The sequence below is a fragment of the Hypanus sabinus genome, chromosome 3 (assembly GCF_030144855.1).
Source record: "Hypanus sabinus isolate sHypSab1 chromosome 3, sHypSab1.hap1, whole genome shotgun sequence".
Classification (NCBI taxonomy): Eukaryota; Metazoa; Chordata; class Chondrichthyes; order Myliobatiformes; family Dasyatidae; genus Hypanus; species Hypanus sabinus.
Genome location: NC_082708.1, coordinates 118,696,418 through 118,719,028, shown reverse-complemented (window position 1 = coordinate 118,719,028; position 22,611 = coordinate 118,696,418). Strand labels below are relative to the sequence as shown.

The 22,611-nt window shown below is 39.8% G+C and overlaps 1 protein-coding gene across 2 annotated transcripts in view; it reads right to left on the bottom strand.

Moving 5' to 3' along the window:
- The window catches only part of arhgap10 (Rho GTPase activating protein 10), a 229,334-nt gene that overhangs the window by 72,318 nt on the left and 134,405 nt on the right, over positions 1–22,611 (bottom strand). For both annotated transcript variants that reach the window (XM_059965015.1, XM_059965016.1), the window contains 8 exons: positions 17,377–17,481; positions 13,960–14,089; positions 11,628–11,734; positions 8,956–9,050; positions 6,217–6,295; positions 3,216–3,255; positions 1,523–1,588; positions 1,196–1,270 (listed from right to left, as the gene is read on the bottom strand). In XM_059965015.1, the coding sequence (XP_059820998.1) occupies positions 1,196–1,270; positions 1,523–1,588; positions 3,216–3,255; positions 6,217–6,295; positions 8,956–9,050; positions 11,628–11,734; positions 13,960–14,089; positions 17,377–17,481 (697 nt within the window). The remainder of the gene's footprint in view (positions 1–1,195; positions 1,271–1,522; positions 1,589–3,215; positions 3,256–6,216; positions 6,296–8,955; positions 9,051–11,627; positions 11,735–13,959; positions 14,090–17,376; positions 17,482–22,611) is intronic.

The following is a 22,611-nucleotide window of genomic DNA, read 5'->3' as shown; positions in this document are numbered from 1 at the left end:
CTTGATTTAAAAATGCATGATTTTAATTTGTTTTCTTATGTTATCAATTTTTTAAAAATGTCTAAAGGCTAAAGATGGCATCAAATGGCCATTGAGGTTATTCCGGGCTAGGAACCAGGATCCTGCCACAGCAGTAGCTCAGATCAGCGTTTTGACTGATGGAACCAAATTAGGCTCCAAATGGAAGTTAAGTGAAAGCAGATGAGAGAACTGATGGCCTATGATGCCACAGAATTGAGGAACTGGATGCTATGGTTCCAGGCCAGCACTGCTTTGCAGGTCAGTTATGGTAGTCTGAGCTCAATATTGATAGATGCTGCAGTGCCAAGAAAGCCAAGTGCAGTCAAAGGAAGAATGGGGAGTCTCGCAAGAGCAGCAGAACAGATTGATCTCAATCCACACTGTTAGTTTTTGTGCCCAACTGAAATGGAATAAAGGTTGACCACTACAAATCCAGAATGATTGGGACCTCTGCAGTGCAGATTAGTGATTTTGCCAAATCACAGGTGTTTAGATTAGAATTAAATAAGCACCTCTAACCCGCTTGATGATCACCTCACCCTACATTTAAAATAGACTGTAAATAATTTTGTTTGTTCCTTCACCATCTCTCCTAACAGATCTACACCTTCACTGATGTGGAGTTGAAACTACTTTATGAGAACTTTATCTAGCTGTGAACATATTCGATCTTTCATCGTTTTCCTTATGCACATCTGTTTTAACAATTCGCTGTCAGCAAAGAACCGGAGCAACTTTTCTTTTTGTTTCTTTATATCATAAACTGTGGAAGTCCCACTGTTAGACAAGTCGCAGGACATCTCTGCCAAGTTTTTTCAGAACTTCCACCTCATCTTGTATAGATAACGCTTAGTGTTTACTGCTTTACACCACGAAAGACACTTCCTTTATTGAATGAAGACATGACTGGGGCTGGATAAGCATGGATTATAAAAATAAAAGCAGAATAACAGAGGAAGAGCTTGTTTCTTTTAAAGACGGTGCCAGCAGCTGATTCTGCTAATGGTGCCAACAAAACAGTGGCAATGAGCTGAGTGGCAAAGTGTGAAATTTGAAATTAGGCTGGCAAAAATTATGTCCAACACAGTGGTGGAACAGGATTACTGATTGCTGGATTCAAGGCAGTCAACCTGAAGAGCTTTATTTTAGTCTGCATAATTAATCAAACACCTACCAGTCAACAAATTCATCAGCCTCTGGACTTTTGAACTGACTCCAACCACTCTATATAAACCTTGATCATTGAGTCCTAAGAAACAAAACAAAAATCATATCAACAATGATCAATAAACTGTTAGTATACATTGTCACTACTGCTTACAGACAAAATAATTTCACACAAAATTTCTTCATCTATCAGAAAATAAGATCAAGAGAATCTTGCTTTATTTCAAGATTGCAAATATTTTTTACAGTAAGTTATAATAGCAGTTTGGTTAAATTGAAATACTTCAGTTTATAGAACTGTTCAGAAGTGCTGAACAAAAAAAAATCAGCTTACCACGGGTTTCAAGTGCATGGATACACTTCTTTATTATGTTGAAACCCACTTCATCCAGTTGAACATCTTAAAAGAGAAGAAACTTACTAAATCACATTCTAAAAAATCAACTACATTGAAATAAAACAAAATTCCAAAAAATTTCAATTAATTTTGATTATACAACATATTTGCAATATGTAAAAACAGTGAGAATGATGCAAGAACAAAATTCTGGTTTCTGCTGCCTTTCTTTCCAGTCCTAATGAAGGATCTCCACCCAAAACAAACTCTTTATTTTCCTTTATAGATGCAGCCTGATTTGCTGAATTCCTCCAGCATTTTGTGTGTGTTGGTCAAGATTTCTAGCATTTGCAGAATCCCTGGTGTTTATCATTTTCCCTTACTTTTTAAATTAAAAATGAAAATTATAATTTAATGTTGAAATGTTGGAATGAACAGTTATTTTTGTGCTGTAGACCATGGGCTCTCTTTGGGGGGGGGGGAAGAGAGGGATTTGCTATTGCTTAAATGGTGAGTACCAGGAATGCTGATGTGGGTGGGGGGACGGGGAGGGATGATGTTGCTTGTGTGTAGGAGAAGGGTGGGGGCTTTGAGGTTCTGGCATTTCTTTCTGTCGCTCATTCTGCAGAGTTTTCTTCTGTTTTGAGGATGTCTGCGGAGAGTGAAAATTTCAGGTTGTAGATTGTATACATTTTCTGATATTAAATGGAATTTAATATCGCAGAATGTATACAATAAAAAAACCTGGAACCACTGAAATTAATCTGGTCCTTTGAAAGAATCCAATGGACTTGCAAAAATTTGGAGGCAGAGCAGAGTAATGGCAACTCTTTTGCTTGCATCTTCAGAAACAGCTCTACTTCCATCTTTAATATCTTTATTTTTCCCTTTCAAGATTCTTTTGAACACCCTGACCTGGAGTTACACATTGACTTTGGTTCTTTGCGGGAATGGGACCTGCTCTCGGGGTTTCATAACCGGCCGTTGTGGTTCAGTACACCAAGGGCTCAGCCTGAGAGTCTGGCTCGGATTTGTAAGCCTAGGATCTCGGGGCTCTGGAGATGAGCAGATTGAGAGTTGGTATCATGGCAGGAGACCCGTGTGCGTCAGGGGAGTCAAAATATCTACAACTGTGTGCCCGGAGACCCGAGATCTTTGAGATCTTCTAGCACACTCAAAAAAAAGCAACATAACGACTTTTTACATTATAAACCTATGAGCTGCTTGTTATGTCTCCCCACTCACTGGGAAAGCGGAGACACCTCTTTCTCCCTTATTAGGGGGAGGGAGGGAGAGAGAGAGAGAGCGCCTGTGGTATGTTGTATACTGGGTGAAACTTGAAGTCTTTGAGGTAACTGCAAGTCTGAGTCTTTGCTGTTGCATTACTCATGCTTGAGTGCTCGGTGGCGGGTGCCGATGCTCTGTTTGCTGGTGGGGGGAGTGGGTATTGTTGCTTTTTGCCCTTACATGCAGGAGGGAGGGGTGCTGGGGGGGGGGGACTTAGAGGTTCTAACATTTGGGGCACTCCTCTGTTTTTGTGAATGGTTGCAAAGAAAAAGCATTTCAGGATTGTATACATATCTCTGGCATTAAATTGGACCTTTGAACCTTTGGAACTGTTAAAAATGTGAGCTCAGGGTATAAATGAAGCTACAAGAGTAGCCAGATAAATTTGTATGCCTATACTTACTTCCTTCTTTTCTTGAATTACTCCTGGTAATTAAGTATACCTGCCATTAAAGGAAACAAGGTTACATCAAATTCCACTGAGAAGGAGAACATGAGAAAAATTCTAAAAGGATATTAAAGCCAATTCTAAAATAAAAGCCTTAGCTATTGTGATTTTTACCCCCTCAATCTTTTTCAATTTCAATCATAATTGCTGATCTATTTGCACTGCTACAGCCTTTACTTTGATCATCTCCACTACAGGTGCATTGTACTTCAGAACCTATCATCAAAACACACCAAGGCCTCTTCAATAGCACTTTCCCGACCCATAAGCATATACCACAAATGGAAACAGCACCATAGAATACCAAACCTAGCTTGAAATACATGTTACAAAATTCAGTGTGACCTCCAGAGACAGATGACGTCCAAATGTTGAAATGATTCATCGCACTCAAATCCTTCCAGTCTGCAACATTGCTCATCCCTTCAGTAAACTCATTCAGCTTCCCATCTTGATGAGCTTGACGAAGGGACTCGGCCCGAAACGTCGACAGCGCTTCTCCCTATAGATGCTGCCTGGCCTGCTGTGTTCCACCAGCATTTTGTGTGTGTTGCTGTTTGAATTTCCAGCATCTGCAGATTTCCTCATCTTAAAGCTTTCATGTGATTGACCTTAGGAATTTGTGGCCACTGAGTGTATGTTCACCGTCCACCACTTCAAGGTTTGACCCGTTGTGCATTCAGAGATGCTCTTCTGCACACCAGTGCTGCAATACATGGCTAATTGAATAACTGTTGCCTTTCTGTCAGCTTGAAGCAATCTGGCCATTCTCAGCTGATGTCATGTTAATACAACATTTTAGCCCACAGAGCTGAAGCTCACTGGATGTTTTTTTTTCTCTTTTGCACCTTTCTCTGTAAACTCTGGAGACTGTTGTGCATGGAAATCCCAGGAGATCAGCAGGTCCTGAGGTGCTCAAACCATCCCTATCTGGCTCCAACAATCATTCCACGGTCAAAGTCACTTAGATCACATTTCTTCCACATTATGATGCTTGGTCTGAATGACAATGAATCCTCTTGACCTCTGCATGCTTTTATGCACTGAGTTGCTGTCACGATTGGCTTATTAGATATTTGCATTAACGAGGTGTACAGGTATACCTAATTAAGTGGCCACTAAGTATGTATGCTTTAACTGGGATTTCAACCAAGTTCAACTTTGAGACCATTTTGGGGTCTACTATCTAGAAAGGGATCATTATCCAGAATCAGGCATATTAATAATTGTGGTTCAGGGTAGGAAAGATGTAGAATTATAACTGCACAAGCCCCTATTTTCTCAGTCATTGCCATATGTTGTCTATTGCTTTCCAACCAAAGATCTCTACTGTCATCTTTCCAAAACTGTTGTGTGATTTACTTACTTTGAAGCTGCCAAGGAAGAAAAATATGCTTCAATAATCAGATCTTTCTGAGCTGTGTATTTTAGGCAACAACGCAGTTTTATGGCTCACATGCTCTTTTAGAAGAGGCGAGCAAAAGCAAAGCAAACTCACGAGATGTGCCCTGCTGGTGCACTGCAAAATGGATGCACTTGGGATGGAACGATGCCGGTTGGAGCGAACGATTTCGGAGAGAAGAAGACGATGCAGAGGAGTTCCAATGTCAGTCCAACAAACCCGGGTGTGAGGGTAGATCGCTCAAAGCACCGAGCCAATTTGGAGAGGTGAAGAGCAGCTTCAATAGCAGCGCAATCTTGGCTCGATGTGATTTGCCGTGGCACAGCCTGGGTCCCAGTGCAAGACACAATCCGCTGTTCAGACATCTTAAAATGCCAGCCCAGGTAGACTGAAAAGGCAGAGTGCCAAGAGTCGGGCGAGGTTGGATTGCTCTGGGCACCAAGCTGATTTGGAGAAGTCGAGAACGGCTGCTTCAGCAGCAAAATCTAGACCCAGAGTAATTTGCCACAGTGGAGCCTGGGTCCTAAAGCGAGAGGTACTTAAATACCAGCCCAGATAACTTGGGGGCTCCTCTCTCTGCAATGCTAAGGATCCTGACTGCCCCAGCTACTGAGCTTCGTATCTGCAAGCTCTGCGGCGATTTGCCCCACTAATATGATGAACGAAACACTGAGGATTTGGCCCCACTCCAGGAATTTGGATCTAAGGACTCAGTTTAGTTCAGAATGCTGTCGTCGTTACTCACTTCTATTGCTTGTACGATTTGTGTTTTCTTTTTGTTTTACTCTATGCATTGGGGGTTGTTTTTTTAAAAATTGGTCCTTTCGGGTCTTGTGCTTTGCAGCTACACGTAAGCAGACAAATCTCAAGGTAGTATAATTTATACATTCCTTGATAATAAATGTACTTTGAATCTTTGAATAATTAATTTATTTACCTGAAATATATAATTTTAATCTTTCTAGGTTTCATTATTCCACCAAACTCCAGCTACTTCAAACATTTCCTGTGTTACTGGGCAAATTCCAGCACACAAAGACATCACTTTGGCTACTAGAGCTTTGGACTACCACTTCTGCTTTCTAATCTGAATACTGGGATATCATCACCAACACTTCACTATGCATTTGCCACAAACAGAAAACATTCATTACAGGTGGCATTATGTTCAGCAGAACTCCCCCTCACTTTACCAGGAAGAACTGCAAAGTTTACAAATATCTAATTCATTATAGGCCTCATTTTCTAGTTAAAAATGTTAGCCAACAAGTCAGCATCATTCCACATCTTCAACAGCAACTCAATTATGCATGATTTTCCCTGTAATACAGCAAAGTTGCCAGAGCACAATACAGAAAATATATAAATTTTAAAACAGCACAGTTTAATAAATGGCTTATATCCCATTGTATGCTGATATTACTGTTAATATTTGTGGTATCACACAATACTGATGTACAAACTTCTCAGTATTAACTCATTCACCCATGCAGCATTAATACACTCAGTATTCATTATAATTGAAAACTCATGTCTCCACTCTTTACAACTTACTGGTTCTTTTCCATCCAAGGCCTCCATCCACTGCCTACGATCTTCTTCTGTAATAGCCTGCAGGGTGATTACCGTTTGCCTGCAAACACATCGATGTCAAAATACATTTACTAAGAACGCAAGCCCAAATGGGATACAAATTTTTTCCAGGTTACATTTATGACATTTCTTCAACTTGAACCTACGTCAGTTAATAATAATTAATGGAAGTTAAAGCAGAATATTGCCACCCTAATAGATGTGCAAAATGATACAACAAAGAACATAGATTCTTTCACAACAAATTCAATACTGCATATTCAGTGCAAAATGACAAACATTCACAGAAATGCACGTTATTTAATGGTCTGTAGGACCACCTTATCACCTTACCTGCCCATCACCTCCCTCTGGTGCTCCTCCCCCTTTTTGTTTTTCCATGGCCTTCTGTCCTCTTCTATCAAATTCCCCTTTCTCCAGCCCTTTATCTCTTTCACCAATCAACTTTCCAGCTCTTTATTTCACCCCTCCCACCCCCCACCAGATTCACCTAAGCCCTTACTCTCCTCACCCCAACTGCTAACTCTGACTCCTCATCTTTTTTCCCCCTCCGGTCCCGATGAAGGGTCTCTAGGCGCAAAACTTCGACATACTTTTTTCCATAGATGCTGTCTGGCCTGCTGATTTTCTCCAGCGTTTTGTGTGTGTCAATTTGATTTCCAGCGTCTGCAGATTTTCTTCTGTCTGTGATTGAACTGATTACCCTTTACAGTTTAAGCATTCACAAACTGTGGAACAGCTACCTTGACTATAAGTAGTACACACAAAATACTGGAGGAACTTAGCAGACCAGACCGCATCAATGGAAAGGAGTAAATAGTCGAAGTTTCAGGCCAAAACGTCAACTGTTAACTCTTTTCCATTAATGCTGCTGGGCCTGCTGAATTACTCCAGCACTTAGTGTGTATTAATTTGGTTTCCAGCATCTGCAGTTTGTGACCTTGACTACAAGTCCTACCCACTCGGCCTCCGCAAGGACTCCACTCTGCTCTCCCAATTCCTTTATGTCCAATACTCTAATGATGGAACACCACGCTAAAATGAACCACAATTTCTCCACCATAGTGAATAGAGCCCTTAAATGCATCTTTTTTATTTTCAGAACGTCTGCTCTCATGCCCCCTCTTCCTGGGCAACACAAGAACAGCTCCCCTGGTCCTTGCCTTTGACATCTCCAGCTGAATAAGTGCAACTGAATCTTAATAGTACAAAGCATGGCCTTGAGAAAAAGCTTTAAATAGGAACAGATTGGGTATATGACTAGTAAATGACTTGGCCAAGTAGCTCAACAAAGATCTGTCCTGGGGTATTCTTTGGGCATGTAGATGTCATCTCCCCAAAGCCCCACCATTAGAAATCCACATAACATCTTCTGGATCCAGACAACGGAGGAGAACAGAATGTAAGCAACATGCCCTACCTGTGGGGTAGTTCACGTGATTAGTGTAGGGGATGAGGTAAAAGTGCAACCATGCCCTGATTACAGCAGACACAAGAGGTTAAATGACCTACTCTGCTCCTAACAAAGGAACCACAGCAGATGGCAAAGTAATATTCTACTCAAACAGAAACTGGGCAAATGTTATCTTTGTTCCTTTATGCTGGAGTCCTGTTTCACCATTATGCTTTTATCTGTTCTGTTCCAAAGAAAACTACTCAACTCCAGGTCACAGTTGATGTCATACTTCCCTACTCGTTCTGCAAGAAAGCACAGCAGTGCAGTGTAATCATTTAAATGCAGCAGCCTGTGTCTGCAGCTTCCTCAGAACTCTTACAGCTGATCTTCAAACTACACCATATGCATAGCCTCCACAGGGGAAATCAAGTTCAGTATCTTTGTGATCTCTATATGCGGACTTTGTACGCTAGTGGTGCAGACAGGAATATCTGTTCTATGATGGAGAAGCAATCGTGTATAAATCTCAAGCTCTGGAGCGTTTGGTCAAATATTGAGAGTCCAGCAGGAGTGAATGGTCTGGACTTCCCACAGGTGAGGCATGCTCTCAATTCTGCCTGTGTTGCCCAGATTCAAATGACCTTGCTTGATCCTGGAGCCAAGCACAAAGTGCTAAGCATCACCATGGATTCCAGCAATGTGATTTAGTCATAGTCTTACCTATAAAACTCCTCTAGAAACCTTTGACATAACAAACAGCAATATTTCTGAGTGCCTTTAAATTCAGGAACTTTTTCATTGTTAACAAGTTAAATTAATTCAATATATTACTGAAAAGATACTAAAATCAACTAAAACACAAAATACTTAAATAATTAATGTTTTAAAATAATTTATAACAATGCAACTTCCTTTTGTTCATTGTTGCTCCATCAATTCCCGAAACAAAATGGTTTGGACTAAACCTGGGGCTGATTCCCAAGCATAAACCTGGAGAAACTAAACAAGTTCATGTTCACTACTGGATTTACTATTGAGCTTAGACAGTGATATCAAGACTTCTGTGTTTCCCCCAGGAGTCCAAAAACTTATGGCACTTGAGGCAAAAAAATACTTAGTCTCTTTACATTATCATAAATTCAGAGGTAACTAAAGAGGACTGTAAAAAAAAACTCAAAAGGACCACACTGATAATTTGTACAGTTTTCTAGATCGGTGGGGGGCGGATTGAGAAACTTATACAAGAACAACACTGGAATGGGTGTTGTGTTTTCAATTAATGAAGTATAAAGAGCCATGTTTACCTATCTTCTGCTTCGATATCAAAACAAAACCTCTTGTCTATGGAGTCAGACTTCTTCCTTGTGCAGGATTTAAGAATAAATGCATCTTCGTCACCCTAAATGAAAACAATACACCTCATTTTTAAAAGAAGCATATCAAGCAACATATCAAAATATATACTTATTATGGCACACATCAATGTATCACAAATATTTAAGACACTAGCAGCTTAACTTTTAGGAGCATCTGACTGTGTCATTCAATCATAAAGTAGATCACACAGAATACAACATCCAAACATTCGCAGCTGCCCTCCCTTACTCTATTTCAAAAGCAGCAAAAGCTCGATGATCTCAATTTATGTCCTAACTTCATCAACTTCTGTTCATCCATCGACCACGTGCTTGCTGACCTACTCTGGTTCTCAGTGGATCAGTTCTTCAAATTAAAAATTCTAACCTTTTGCCAATACTTGCTTTGCTCCACCCCATCTCTGTGAAAACCCATAGTCCTGGAATTCAATCACCCTCATGCTGTGACCACACCTTCAGAGTCCCAAACTCTGGAATTCCTTCTTACCTCCTTTCCTTTCTGAAAAGTACTTCGTAAAATTCCCTTTAGGTAGCACAGCAAAAAACTATTTACCACCAGTTCTGTGAAGTGGTGAAGTGGTCAAATGCAAGCAGTAGCCAGAACTCTAGGTGGGTGTAAAAAATAGCTAAAATATTTAAGTTAAGGGCTCCTTACAATACTTTATGAGGGAACAATTTATGCAAGTGTGTTAAATACGAATTTCCCCCAAAAAGACTCTATATTTTCAGTCTTTGAAGCATGGATGTAGAAAGAAAATAATAAAATTTATAACTCAATTCACAATGTGTCATTTCAAACTGAAGTTTTGTAACTGGAGTGCATTCTGGGAGATTCAAACCAATAACACTGGAGAATGCTTTGTCTGGGTATGAGAAATCTCCAAACAAGTTTAAATACTTACAATTTTCCCACCTGATCTCTGATCAGACTGCAACATGGTAAACCACTTTGTCTTATTTTGATATTTTCCTACAATTAGTTTTCTTATTAACAAACAGCACAAGATGATGAATTACAAGTTCACCTGCTGATGTAGCAAATTAAACTCAGAAAGTTTATCAGTAGAATATTAAGTCAAAGCTTACAAGATAAATAACATTGTTGTAAATGAGAAAATGAAATGGCAATTTCAAGGAACTGGGAAATATGCTGCAAGTTCCAAATTTATACACACTGGAATTTATCGGCCTGTTTACAGCTACACTTTCTGCCTTGCATCAACAGAACTAGAACACGTTTCTGTTCTGGGGTATTTTATGTAGAAATAAAGAAAAGGAAAAGGAGAAGCCCCTTTTGCATTTCAAGTACACTCCACCATTCCATACCATCATGGCTGATCATCTATCTCAGCTCCATTTTCCTGACTCTCCCCATACCCTTTTGATGCCTCTTGGATCCAGTAATTTATCAATCTCCTTAAACATTTCCAGCTGAAGAAAGAATGAGAATATTAGACAGAGATTCAGGGTGGGAATGCAAGACCTTCAAGGCCACTGCACTGGTTCCAAATAGCACATTAGTAAGTAAACACACCATATCAGAGCACCTGTACACATCAGCACCCACTAGGATATGCACTTAATAATCAGTCTGGAATGCAGTGGGATGAAGGGTGGTTGAAAAGATGAACCTTAAAAAAATCAAATACTCATTTACTATGAACACTGCAGTTAAGCAAATAGCATTCAATGCTATTAACATAAATTGAAAAAGTAATTTCAAGTGAGAAGCACATAAGCCCCAAAATTAGCTTCTAAATCAATGTTGCACAGTTTGGCTCACTACTAAAATACCTCAAACTTAAGAAGCATTCCCTTAACATGGTAGATTGCTTAAAATTACCATTAAATTTAAGTGTTATCACCATATATTTAAATACATTTAAAGTAATCTGATGGATTAATTATTGATCAATGATCATTGATTGGTAAGAATTATGGGGCACAGCCCCATGATGAGGAAGCCAAATACCACTGAGATGGGGAAAAACTTCTTCAAAAATGCATCTTTGGAATTCTCCACTCAAGAGAGTCATATGTATCCAGTTATTGAGCATATTGAAGACTGAAACGACTGGAATCTTGGGCATTAAAGAAATAACATGAATCAAAAATACGACAGGAAAGTGGTCTTGAGGCAGAGAATCAATCCATCAGCTACTGAATAATGAGGCAGGCCTGAGAGACCATAAAGTCTACTTCATCTGTTGTTCCTTAAATTCACAATTATTCTTGAAACTGTGTCTAAACTAACCTCTTAGAAACATTTGTCAAGAGGTCAAATGCAAGCAGTAGCCAAAACTCTAGGTGGGTGTAAAAAATAGCTAAAATATTTAAGTTAAGGGCTCCTTACAATACTTTATGAGGGAACAATTTATGCAAGTGTGTTAAATACGAATTTCCCCCAAAAAGACTCTATATTTTCAGTCTTTGAAGCATGGATGTAGAAAGAAAATAATAAAATTTATAACTCAATTCACAATGTAGCATTTCAAACTGAAGTTTTGTAACTGGAGTGCATTTTGGGAGATTCAAACCAATAACACTGGAGAATGCTTTGTCTGGGTATGAGAAATCTCCAAACAAGTTTAAATACTTACAATTTTCCCACCTGATCTCTGATCAGACTGCAACATGGTAAACCTCTTTGTCTCCTTATTATAAGTGCAGTAATGTTTCACCCAACTTGAACCAAAGGGACCTGTTCCTAAAACAGAGAAATCACGAGGTATTATATCTTTAAAGCTTAAAAAAATGTTTATCATATTAATTTCAAGTTATTATAACCATGTTACAATCACACCATGAATTAGTCTGAAAATGAAAAGCACAATTATAGGAGTTATTACTGAAGAAAAAATAGGAATCACTAAAAAAAAAAGATAGTTAATTTTCTTTTGAAAAATTAATGCAAGTTGATTTACTGATAGTAGGGGAAAAACCTTTACCAAGCACTAGGCAGTAAAAATGTGCCCACACCACTCTTAGCACATCAACATGCAGTTTTCTGTATTAATAATTCTGACACTACACCACTGAAACCGGATTTTACAAGAATAAAAAATTAGGCAGAAGAATTAGGCTGCCTATCTGGAGCTTACTACCAGAGGAGGTAGCCAAGTCAGATATGATCACTAGATTTAAGCAGCATGAAGACCAGCACTTAAATATGCAAAGCATAGGAGGATCTGGACCAGATGGGATTAGTATGTTGTGCTAAACAGTCACTGTGGATGTGAATGCCTGAAGGGCCCACTACTGTACTGTACTCTATGAGAATTTGAGAATGTTAAAAGGCAAAAAAAATTGAATTTCTTGAGGTAGCACTGAGCACATTTTGCTTTTTATACTCCAGCAAATCTGAGCAGATCTTATTCCTGGCTAATGGCAGAGAAACGATTGTAAAATTTTGATCAAGTTACCACACTGAACATTAATCCATGATGCCAAGGCACAGCAGTTCCACTCTTGCTCAGGTACCAGCAATCCTTTGTGGAGTTTGCATGCATTCTTCCTGTAACAATTAGTATTTCCTCCCATATCCTAAAGACCTAGGGGTTAGTAAGGTATTTGGCCACTGTAAATTGCCACTAGGTATCAGAAATTAGTGGAAACGTGTAAGAATAAAATGGGATTATTGTAGGGCGAGAGCCGCTAGATGCTTGATGGCTGGCGCTGACTTGGAACACAGGAACTGTTCCTGTTTTCTGTGCTGCATAATTCTATGACTATGAAAACTGAAATCATATTTCAAAAGCTATGGTCATAAACAAAGGCACTGCTTAAAAGCAAATTTACAATGGCAACTTGTATAAACCAGAGGGTGTTATAGTCCCATCATTAAAGTGACAAGTATGCTGTTTGACTGACATCAATAAACCTTAGTGGTACATTTCTTTCTAAAGAAACACTTTTAGGCATTAGAGTCAGGCTAATATTTAAGTCTCAAAATGATGGCCAGGCTGTAAACATCATAGTCATTGTGGCCTGTTCTTTAGTTTGACGTGGACGTTTTAAAATCTTTGCCCGTTTTCTTGGATTCTCTAAAAATTATTATTTAACTAATTCACTTTGTCAGTGATGGGGAGGGTGCTGGATTGCAAATAGTTCTTCTTTGACTAAACCCGCCATCCAGAATCAATGCTCCCAGGGCCATAGCAGGTATAGACGTGTGGGTGATATCGTATCTCCATGTGACAAAGAGCAGCAAGGTCTCAACCATTCCCAAAAAGACCTAATGAAGTTTGACAGAAAGAAAACAAGTATTTGAGTTTTTTGTCAAAACTGTCAAGGGAATTACCATTTTTAGGTGACTAATAATCAGATGTCAATAATGTCAATAATACAAGAGAAAATAAACTTAATTGAAAATAATTTGCAGATACTTTAAAAATCATTAAACTACAGTTAATATTAAATTATTTACTTTCCCCTTCCTGCAATCAGAATATTCCAGATCAAATGAAAAGAGCCTTCAATCTTATACAGGGCCTATGCTGGTGAGCTTCAGGTGATTGAAGAATTCCCTCAAGACAGGGTTCCAGCAAAGGATGTTATTGTAAGTCCTGCAATAGAAATGTGATGGGAAATTTCACAGAACAAGTCCCAGCCTGTCAGAGACACTTTTCAGTGTGAATTGCTAAATTTGCAGTTTCCTTCTGAACTTGCAACCTCTGCTACCAGGATGCCACCCATCTAGTTTTCTGTGGTCTCATACTTCTCATCATCTCTTTGCCCCATTAATCAGCTGTTAAAAATCTTCTTATGATCTGACAATTATCCAGCCAACTTCAATTGAACACGGTTGCCAGTCATTAGTTCTATTATTTTATCCAGTGAGACAGATAAAACAGACACAGAAGACATGTTTAACAGCTTTTCTCATAAAAAAACATCTTTTAGATGAAGCAGTATTTCAACAGACAAGCATACTTTTTTCTTGTAGATAAAGGTATCCCTCTGTGGTGAATGGGGTCGTTCGAGTGTGTTCATGAGGATTTTTTTTAATCTTGTTCATTAGTCCCTCCACTTCAGTCCTGGCACCCTCAAATCGATTCCTTGCCTATGAAAGAGAGTAATAAAAAACACCATAAGTATTCAGTGACAAGGAGTCAAACATGAACATTTATTGCTGATCATTACTGTAACTTAAAAACACTATTTTCACCTCTTTCACAGTTTTGACAAGCGTTTTTAACCTGAAATTTTAAGACCATTTTGTTCCCATAGATACCAAGATGTTTCCAGCATTTGCTGTTTTTAATCTTTCAAGTCTTCTAATACTCATCATTCATTGTCCTCGCTTGCAAGGCCATTACAGAGGGTCAGCAATAACTCCCACTGTCCCACCATACATTAGTCAGAATCTCAACAAATCGGTACTTATTTATGCAAGCCCTTTGGGGTCAGGAATCGCACTACTCTATGTTCAGATTTAGCTGTGAGTTTCCTACCTTTGAAAGATGTATCATGAGAAAGAGCAATAGTCGGCCATTCTTCCCCTCACTGCTTCTCTAGTATTTAAAATGGTCAAGCATGCTGATGTATATTTGCACCACTTTCCAGCAGCAATCACCCCAAGGAATGCCTTGATTCCCTTAATGTACAAATTTCCATCAATCTCCTTGCTGAATATGGTAAGATTCATTTATTTATCATTAGCATATTGAAATATGCACTGAAGTGCATTGCTTGCATTAACAACCTCTCTCTCCCTGGGATGTGCTGGGGGCAGCCTGCAAGCATCGCATTCCTGTCCCAATATAGCATGCCCACAATGTTCTGCAGAACAATACAAACAATAAAATAAAAACAACACCTCCAAAACAAGCCCTTTTTCTTCCATCTACCCAACCACACAGACAGGTCCTCCAATCCCTGGACAGACCTCCAACTTACCAACTTAGCCACTATAGCTATTGTAGTTGAGAAATTCAAAGAATTACAACCATTGAAGAAAAGCCTTTCATCTTATCCCTGAACTTCCAACTCTAAGACTGTAATCTCTTGGTTTTAGATATGCAAGCTAAGAAAATATTATCTATCCATTGCACTGTCAAGCCCTACAAGAAATGTGTATATTTCAATGCGGATTGCATCTAATTCTTAATCAAGGCCTAAAATACTGAAATACATATTTATAACAAAACTATACACAAAGGAAGAAACAGTGCAAAACTTTTACTTTCATGGTTTTACATTCAGTAAACTTCAAAAGAAAAACACTTAGCACTTACATGGCCCCTGGAGTGAATCACCCTTGCACTGTTTAAAGGAGGTCCCCACCCAATTCAACTGATCCACTTGTGGGTATAGAACCCTGGACTGTGGTCCTTCTCCAGAGCCTTATTACTAGCTGCACAAAGCTTCAGTGCAACCATCAGTATGTATACTGTAGCCTGGATTGTGCCAGTCTATATCAATCTCTTACAGACAACTTGATGGAATGAGAGGCCAAAGGGCATCATTCACCAAGTCGGTAACCTTCCAGCTATACTCAGTGTAGCCCAGAGAGTAAATTCCTCTATTGCACAGGTGCTGGGGATGAACTAGGTCAGGACATTTGCATCTGTCTCCATATCTCTTTGCAAATCCACAGTCTACAAAAGGGTGGGAGACCACCTCTTCCCCACTGCAGCCAGCCCAAGGGCAGTGTGCACTGGGGATAACATGTTATCTCTACAGGACAGATCTGAGCCCCGCTGCTAACAAAGCAAGGTCTTGCGCTTGATGGAGCAATCTGATGGAGACATTCTGCCAGATGGTTAGGATAGCATCCATTTAGAACTAGCCACTCTGCACCAAATCAATCTTTGCTGCACTTTCTTATTGCAAGTATTGCAAGTATGTCCTTAAGAAGCCCAGACCTAAAACAATATTCCAAATGTAGACTTACAAGTGCATTTATAATTTAGGATCAGAATTAGATTTATATGATGTGAAGTTTATTGTTTTGTGGCACAAGTACAGTGCAAAGGCAAAATTATAAATTACAAAATAAATATTAGCACAAAAGTTAAAAGGAATAATGAGGTAGTGATCATAGACTGATCAGGGATCTGATGGCAAAGAAGCTGTTCTTAAATCATTGAGTATGGGTCTTCAAGCTCCTGTACCACCTCCCTGACAGTAGTAGCAAGAAGAAATCATGCTCTAGACAATGAGGGTCCTTGATGATGGATGCCACCTTCTTGAACATGAAGATGTCCTCATTAATGGGGAGGGTTGTGCCTGATGAAACTGGCTGAGTCTACAACCTTCTGCAGCCTCTTGAGATCCTATGTCCTGGGGTCTCTACACCAGACTGTGACACAGCAGTCAGAATGCTGTCCACAGTACCTCTATGGAAATTTGTAAGAGGTGTTCAGTGACGTACCAAATCTCCTCAAACTTCTAACAAAGTACAGTGACTGGTATGCCTTCTTTGTGATTGCATCAAATTACTTTGCCCAAGGCAGAGCCTTGGAGCTACTGACACACACATATTTAGAAGTGCTCACCTTTTCCACTGCTGACCCTTCAATGAGTTCTGGTGGATGATTTCCCAACCAACCCTTCCTGAAGTCCAGAATCAGTTCATTGGTCTTGCTAGCATTGAGTGCAAGAAAGTCGATCTATCTCACCCCATCTTCTATTTTACCACCTATGTTCTCACCAAGTCACTTAGCTTGCCCACATGTTCCTGAAACCTCTCTGTATCCTCCTGACAACCCCACTGCCATTCATTATCAGCAATCTCTGATAAATTATACTTGGTCCTGTTATCGCAGTCACTGATATGGATTGTAACTAGGTGGAGCCCAAGCACAGATTTCTGTTCACCCCACTCATTACTCATTCTCAACCAGAAAATTACCTGTTTATTCTTACTTTGTTTTCTGTCCATTAAACAACGCTCAATCCATGCCAGTATCTTGTCATCAACCCCACGTATTCTGAGTGGATTGAAAATATCAGCATCTAAGATACCCGCATCACCAGTGTCCATTCAATCTAAAACACGAACCTGAATAACTGTCTGCTTTCTCATGAGATGATTGAATAAAGTTTAATATAAGAATGCCAATCAAACAAACCTGATCATTTTGGTCTCAACCGAATATACTACAGAGAGCACTGAAAATGGACAAACAGTGCCAAGCATCCTTTGTTAATCAAGTTCCTTCTCTTCAAATTTCATAATAAAGTGGAATCCCAGCCATATATGTCATGAACAACAGCAGTTAAAAACAAAGCAAAGGAGAAAAAGATAAAGAACCATACACTAATTTTTGAAAGCAGGTACCAAACCTTGAGCAAAATACAAGCAAAATATATACACCCACTTATAGGCCATAAAACCAAGCTTACGTTTTGTATATGGAGGTGCAGGTCAGTTTTGTAGTGATCAAAATCTTTGGCTAGTTCATAACCTTGATGATAAAATGTAAAAAGCATCTGAAAGAACGACAGCATCTGAAAGAGAAAAGAAAAGTTCACTTTTTTCTGTATGGTAGTTCCAGTACATTTAGTAAGGATGGGTAAGGAAGGCAGGTAATTGGAAAAAGTAGACAACTTAAAATTAACTTTCACTTTAACTACCAAATGTTGTAGACAGTACAATTTCCCACAGAACACGGCTTCACAAGGAACCCAACCCTCTATGAAGTGGGAAAACCAGGATGTTTCTCTGACCCTGGGCATTCATATAGCAAGGAAATGTTATGAAGTGGAACATCTCAAAAGTCAGAATTTCATAGCTTGGTCTAGAGCCAGTATCATCCCAGTGCATCATGGTAGCACGTTCCCGGGGGCTGTCTCTCCACAATACAGTGTGGGAATGGGTGACAACAAGACAATACAAGAGTTCCAAACAATCTGCTGGAAGAACCCAATGGGTCAAGTGGCACCTGTAGGAGAAAAAGAACTAAAATTTTGGGTCAGTTCAAAGGATCTTCAGTATTGCTTTGGGACCAATACAGAAGGTCCTTTGAATGCCACAGTCTATTCACTATTGAAGAAACCAGACAATAACTCTTCTGGAGAGTATATTTGACATCCATGGCACTGGGGTTAAAAAAGCGATCAGGATTAAGGGCAGAAAGAACAAGAGAGCCACGATGAAAGGGGATTCAATAGTTTTAAGGGAAATGGACATTTCAATGGCCATAAATTTAATTGCTAAAAATGGCAATTTCCCTCCTACTACCAGGGCCAAGGACAGTAGGAAATGGATGAAGAACATTTTGAAGGGAAAGGATGAGCAGCAAAAGGACACAATAGTGTCAATAACAGAGAAGAAAAAATAAGGACCTCCAGGCACACAATAAGGAGTGGGGAAGAGACTGAAAAGAAGGTTAAACTTGAGCCTTTTAAAAACCAATATGATAAGATGAAGAGTTAAGAGTAAAAACTTTGCATTTGTTTCAACACATGCAGAATGATATATGCAATGAGAAAGAATATAATATATTTAATATAATAAGTAGTAAAATATATCGAAGAGGTTTACTTTTCTTAAAACGAGATGAGACACCAATCCCAGATTTTAAAAAAAGATAAGCCAGGCATTTAAGAGAAAAAGAAGGATGTGACATAGATTCTGACTGTAATCTCACAATGCTCTGACTAATTCTCAAGCCAAAAGATAGGAAATTTGCAACAACAAACCAGTCAGTCTGACATCAGTAGTGGGCAAATAGTTGGAAAAAAAAAATTTTAAATGGTATAATTCGGCAATCAAAGCCTCAAGAAAGAAAGAATCAAAATTGGTTTGTTCACGATAGATCATGTCAGAACAAATAATTTTTTGAGGAAATAACAAAATATATATATAGCTAGGGAGTCCAAGATGTTTGCACAGTACTGTATTTGTCAATGTGGAGTGGAGAGTGAGTTTGTAAATCTGGCAGGAGCATAGGATGTTGGGAATAGTGAGGGTGGAGTGCAGCAGGAGGGGCGTGGGACAGGAGGCAGAGGAGGAGTGCCAGGGGCAGGGGTTGGTGCAGACACACCCAGTCCTGAGTCATCAAGCGAGGTCATTTGATTCCAAAGAATTAGTTTACTAATCATTACAGAATGCCTCTCTGGAGCTTCTGTCTCCCTTTCCCTTTTCCAAACCATGATTCCCCTGTCCCTGCCTCCTTTCCACTCTCAATCTACAATGGAGATCCATATCAGAATCAGGTTTATCATCACTCATGTGTCATGAAATTTGTTTTTTTTGCCACAGCAGTACACTGCAACCCACAAAATCACTACAGTACTACGCAAAAGTCCTTAGGCACCCCAGCTATATTAGTGTGCCTAAGACTAGTATTATATGTGAAACATAGAAACATAGAAAACCTACAGCACAATACAGGCCTTTCGGCCCACAAAGTAGTGCTGAACATGTCCCTATCTTAGAAATTATTAGGCTTACCTATAGCCCTCTGTTTTTCAAAGCTCCATGTACCTATCCAAAAGAATCTTAAAAGACCCTATCACATCTTCCTCCACCACCGTTGCCAGCAGCCAATTCCAAGCATTTACCACTCTCTGAGTAAAAAACTTACCCCTGACATTTCCTCTGTACCTACTACCCAACACCTTAAACCTGTGCCCTCTTGTGGCAACCATTTCAGCCCTAGGAAAAAGCCTCTGACTATCCACACGATCAATGCTTCTCATCATCTCATATACCTCCATCAGGTCACCTCTCATCCTCATCGCTCCAAGGAGAAAAGGCTGAGTTCACTCAACCGATTCTCATAAGGCATGCTCCCCAATCCAGGCAACATCCTTGTAAATCTCCTCTGCACCCTTTCTATGGTTTCTACGTCCTTTCTGTAGTGAGGTGACCAGAACTGAGCACAATACTCCAGGTGTGGTCTGACCAGGGTCCTATATAGCTGCAACAATACCTCTTGGTTCCTAAATTCAATTCCACGGTTGATGAAGGCCAATACACCGTACGCCTTCTTAACCACAGAGTCAACCTACACAGCTGCTTTGAGCGTCCTATGGACTCAGACCCCAAGATCCCTCTGATCCATCACACTGCCAAGAGTCTTACCATTAATACTATATTTTGCCATCATATTTGACCTACCAAAATGAACCACTTCACACTTATCTGGGTTGAACTCCATCTGCCACTTCTCAGCCCAGTTTTACATCCTATTTATGTCCCGCTTGTAAACTCTGATAGCCCTCCACACTGTCCACAACACCACCAACCTTTGTGTTATCAGTAAACTTATTAGCCCATCCCTCCACTTCCTCATCCAGGTCATTTATATAAAAAAAACAAAGAATAAGGGTCGCAGTACAGATCCCTGAGGCACTCCTCTGGTGACCGACCTCCATGCAGACTATGACCCATCCACAACCACTCTTTGCCTTCTGTGGGCAAAACAGTTTTGGATCCACAAAGCAATGTCCCCTTGGATCCCATGCTTCCTTACTTTCTCAATAAGCCTTGCATGGGGTACCTTATCAAATGCTTTGCTGAAATCCATATACACTACACCTGCTGCTCTTCCTTCATCAACATGTTTAGTCACATCTTCAAAAAATTCAATCAGCTCATAAGGCATTATCTGCCATTGACAAAGCCATGCTGACTATTCCTAATCATATTATTCCTCTCCAAATGTTCATAAATCCCACCTCTCAGGATCTTCTCCATCAACTTACAACCAGTGAGGTAAGACTCACTGGTCTATAATTTTCTGGGCTATCTCTACTCCCTTTCTTGAATAAAGGAGCAACATCCACAACCCTCCAATCCTCTGGAACCTCTCCCGTCCCCATTGACGATGCAAAGATCATCGCCAGAGGCTCAGCAATCTCCTCCCTCACCTTCCACAGTAGCCTGACGTACACCTCATCTGGTTCCAGTGACTTATCCAACTTGATGCTTTCCAAAAGATCCAGCACATCCTCTTTCTTAATATCTACATGCTCAAGTTTTTCAGTCTGCTGCAAGTCATCACTACAATCGCTAATATCCTTTTCCATAGTACCTCTGCTTTTTCCTCTGGTTCCATACACACTTTCCCACTGTCACACTGTCATATATGACAATATCTCACATGGCAGATTCATCAACAAAGTCTACAGGGTCCATGGAAAGAGAGAAATTGAATTAAGAACTGACTCAATAGAAGAAAGAGAAGAAGAAAGAGGTTAACTGGAATGTTTACAATTAGACGGCAACACTCAGTGGGGTTTTTCAGTATTCAGAATTGTTTTTCATGGTATAGATAAATGACCTAGACAAACATCAGAGACACAAATAGGCAGGCATTGATGATACTGACAAAACTGGCTACATGGTTGATCCTGAAGAAAGTTTTATATCAGAGGATAATTCAGTGGTGACCGTATCAAATCGATTGCGAGAATGTGGGAGGTCTCAGGCAGCCATTTGGCAGTGCGGTGAATTGACTGGGCTCAGGGAGGACTCACTCTTTACGGTGCATGTTTCTCGTCTCAGCAGGCTCAGTTCATAGCTCCCACACCGTGAGCTGGCCAGCATGTACATGACTCAGTAAAAATATTGAATCATACTACTTTTACGTCATTCTTGCTCCGCACATACGTAACAGGGGGGCAGCAAGTTGGCAAATGAAATTCAGTCTGGAGAAGTGCAACGTAATACATTGCAGACAACAAACTAGGCAAGGAAGACATGATAACTGGTAAGACACTTAAAAATAAAGAAACACATGGATATTAGTGTATGTCCAAAGTTTTCTTAAGATAGCAGGGTAGGATAGAGGTGAAGCCAGCATACACAATACTTGCATTTGTGGCCAGTGTACAGGTGTTCCCCCGTTTACAAAGGTAGAGCATTCCTATGAAACCTTTCTTAAGCCAAAATGGCGTAAAGCGAAGAACCATTAATTTATACGGGAAAAATTTTCGTAAAAGCCAAAATCCTCTTTGTAATGCAAAAACAGGTTATTAATGTAGGTCTTTTGTAAAAGCAAAGTGGCGTAAAGTGAACATTCACAAAGCGGAGAACATCTGTATTTACTACACAAGCGAGGGTTAAAATGTTCATACTCAAACTATGTAAGAGAGTAGTTAGGTCACATTACAAGTACTCTGTACTGTTCTGCTCACCAGAGTGCAGAGAAAAGAAAGATAGCTCTGACAGAGTTCAGAGGATATTGTAAAAATTATTGTTATGGCTGGGACCTTCCCTTTGGAAGTTAGATGGAAATAACAACCTACACACAATGGAAGTTCTGCTGCTGAGAAAATGAAAATGATTGCTTTAGAAAAGCTCTACAATAATCTGCAGGGTCTCGGCTCATGATAGTTTGCAATGTGCTTTGCAATTTTGCCATCAACTAAACAGCGGTAGGAATAGTAGGAAAGATAAGGAAAGAAGAACAAGGGAGAAGAATAAAAGGCAAGATGAAATCCAGGCAGCTGCTTCATTTGCCTGCAATATCAGTGGACGTATATATATTTGGTCTGGCCAGCTAGGCATGGCCTACAACCTTACCATTAGCAATGCGTTACACAGACAAAGCAACATCTCCTATTTCACTGCCACATTAAGTCATTTGGTCACTCTCTATCGAGGTGATCCTATTCTTCTCACCCCTC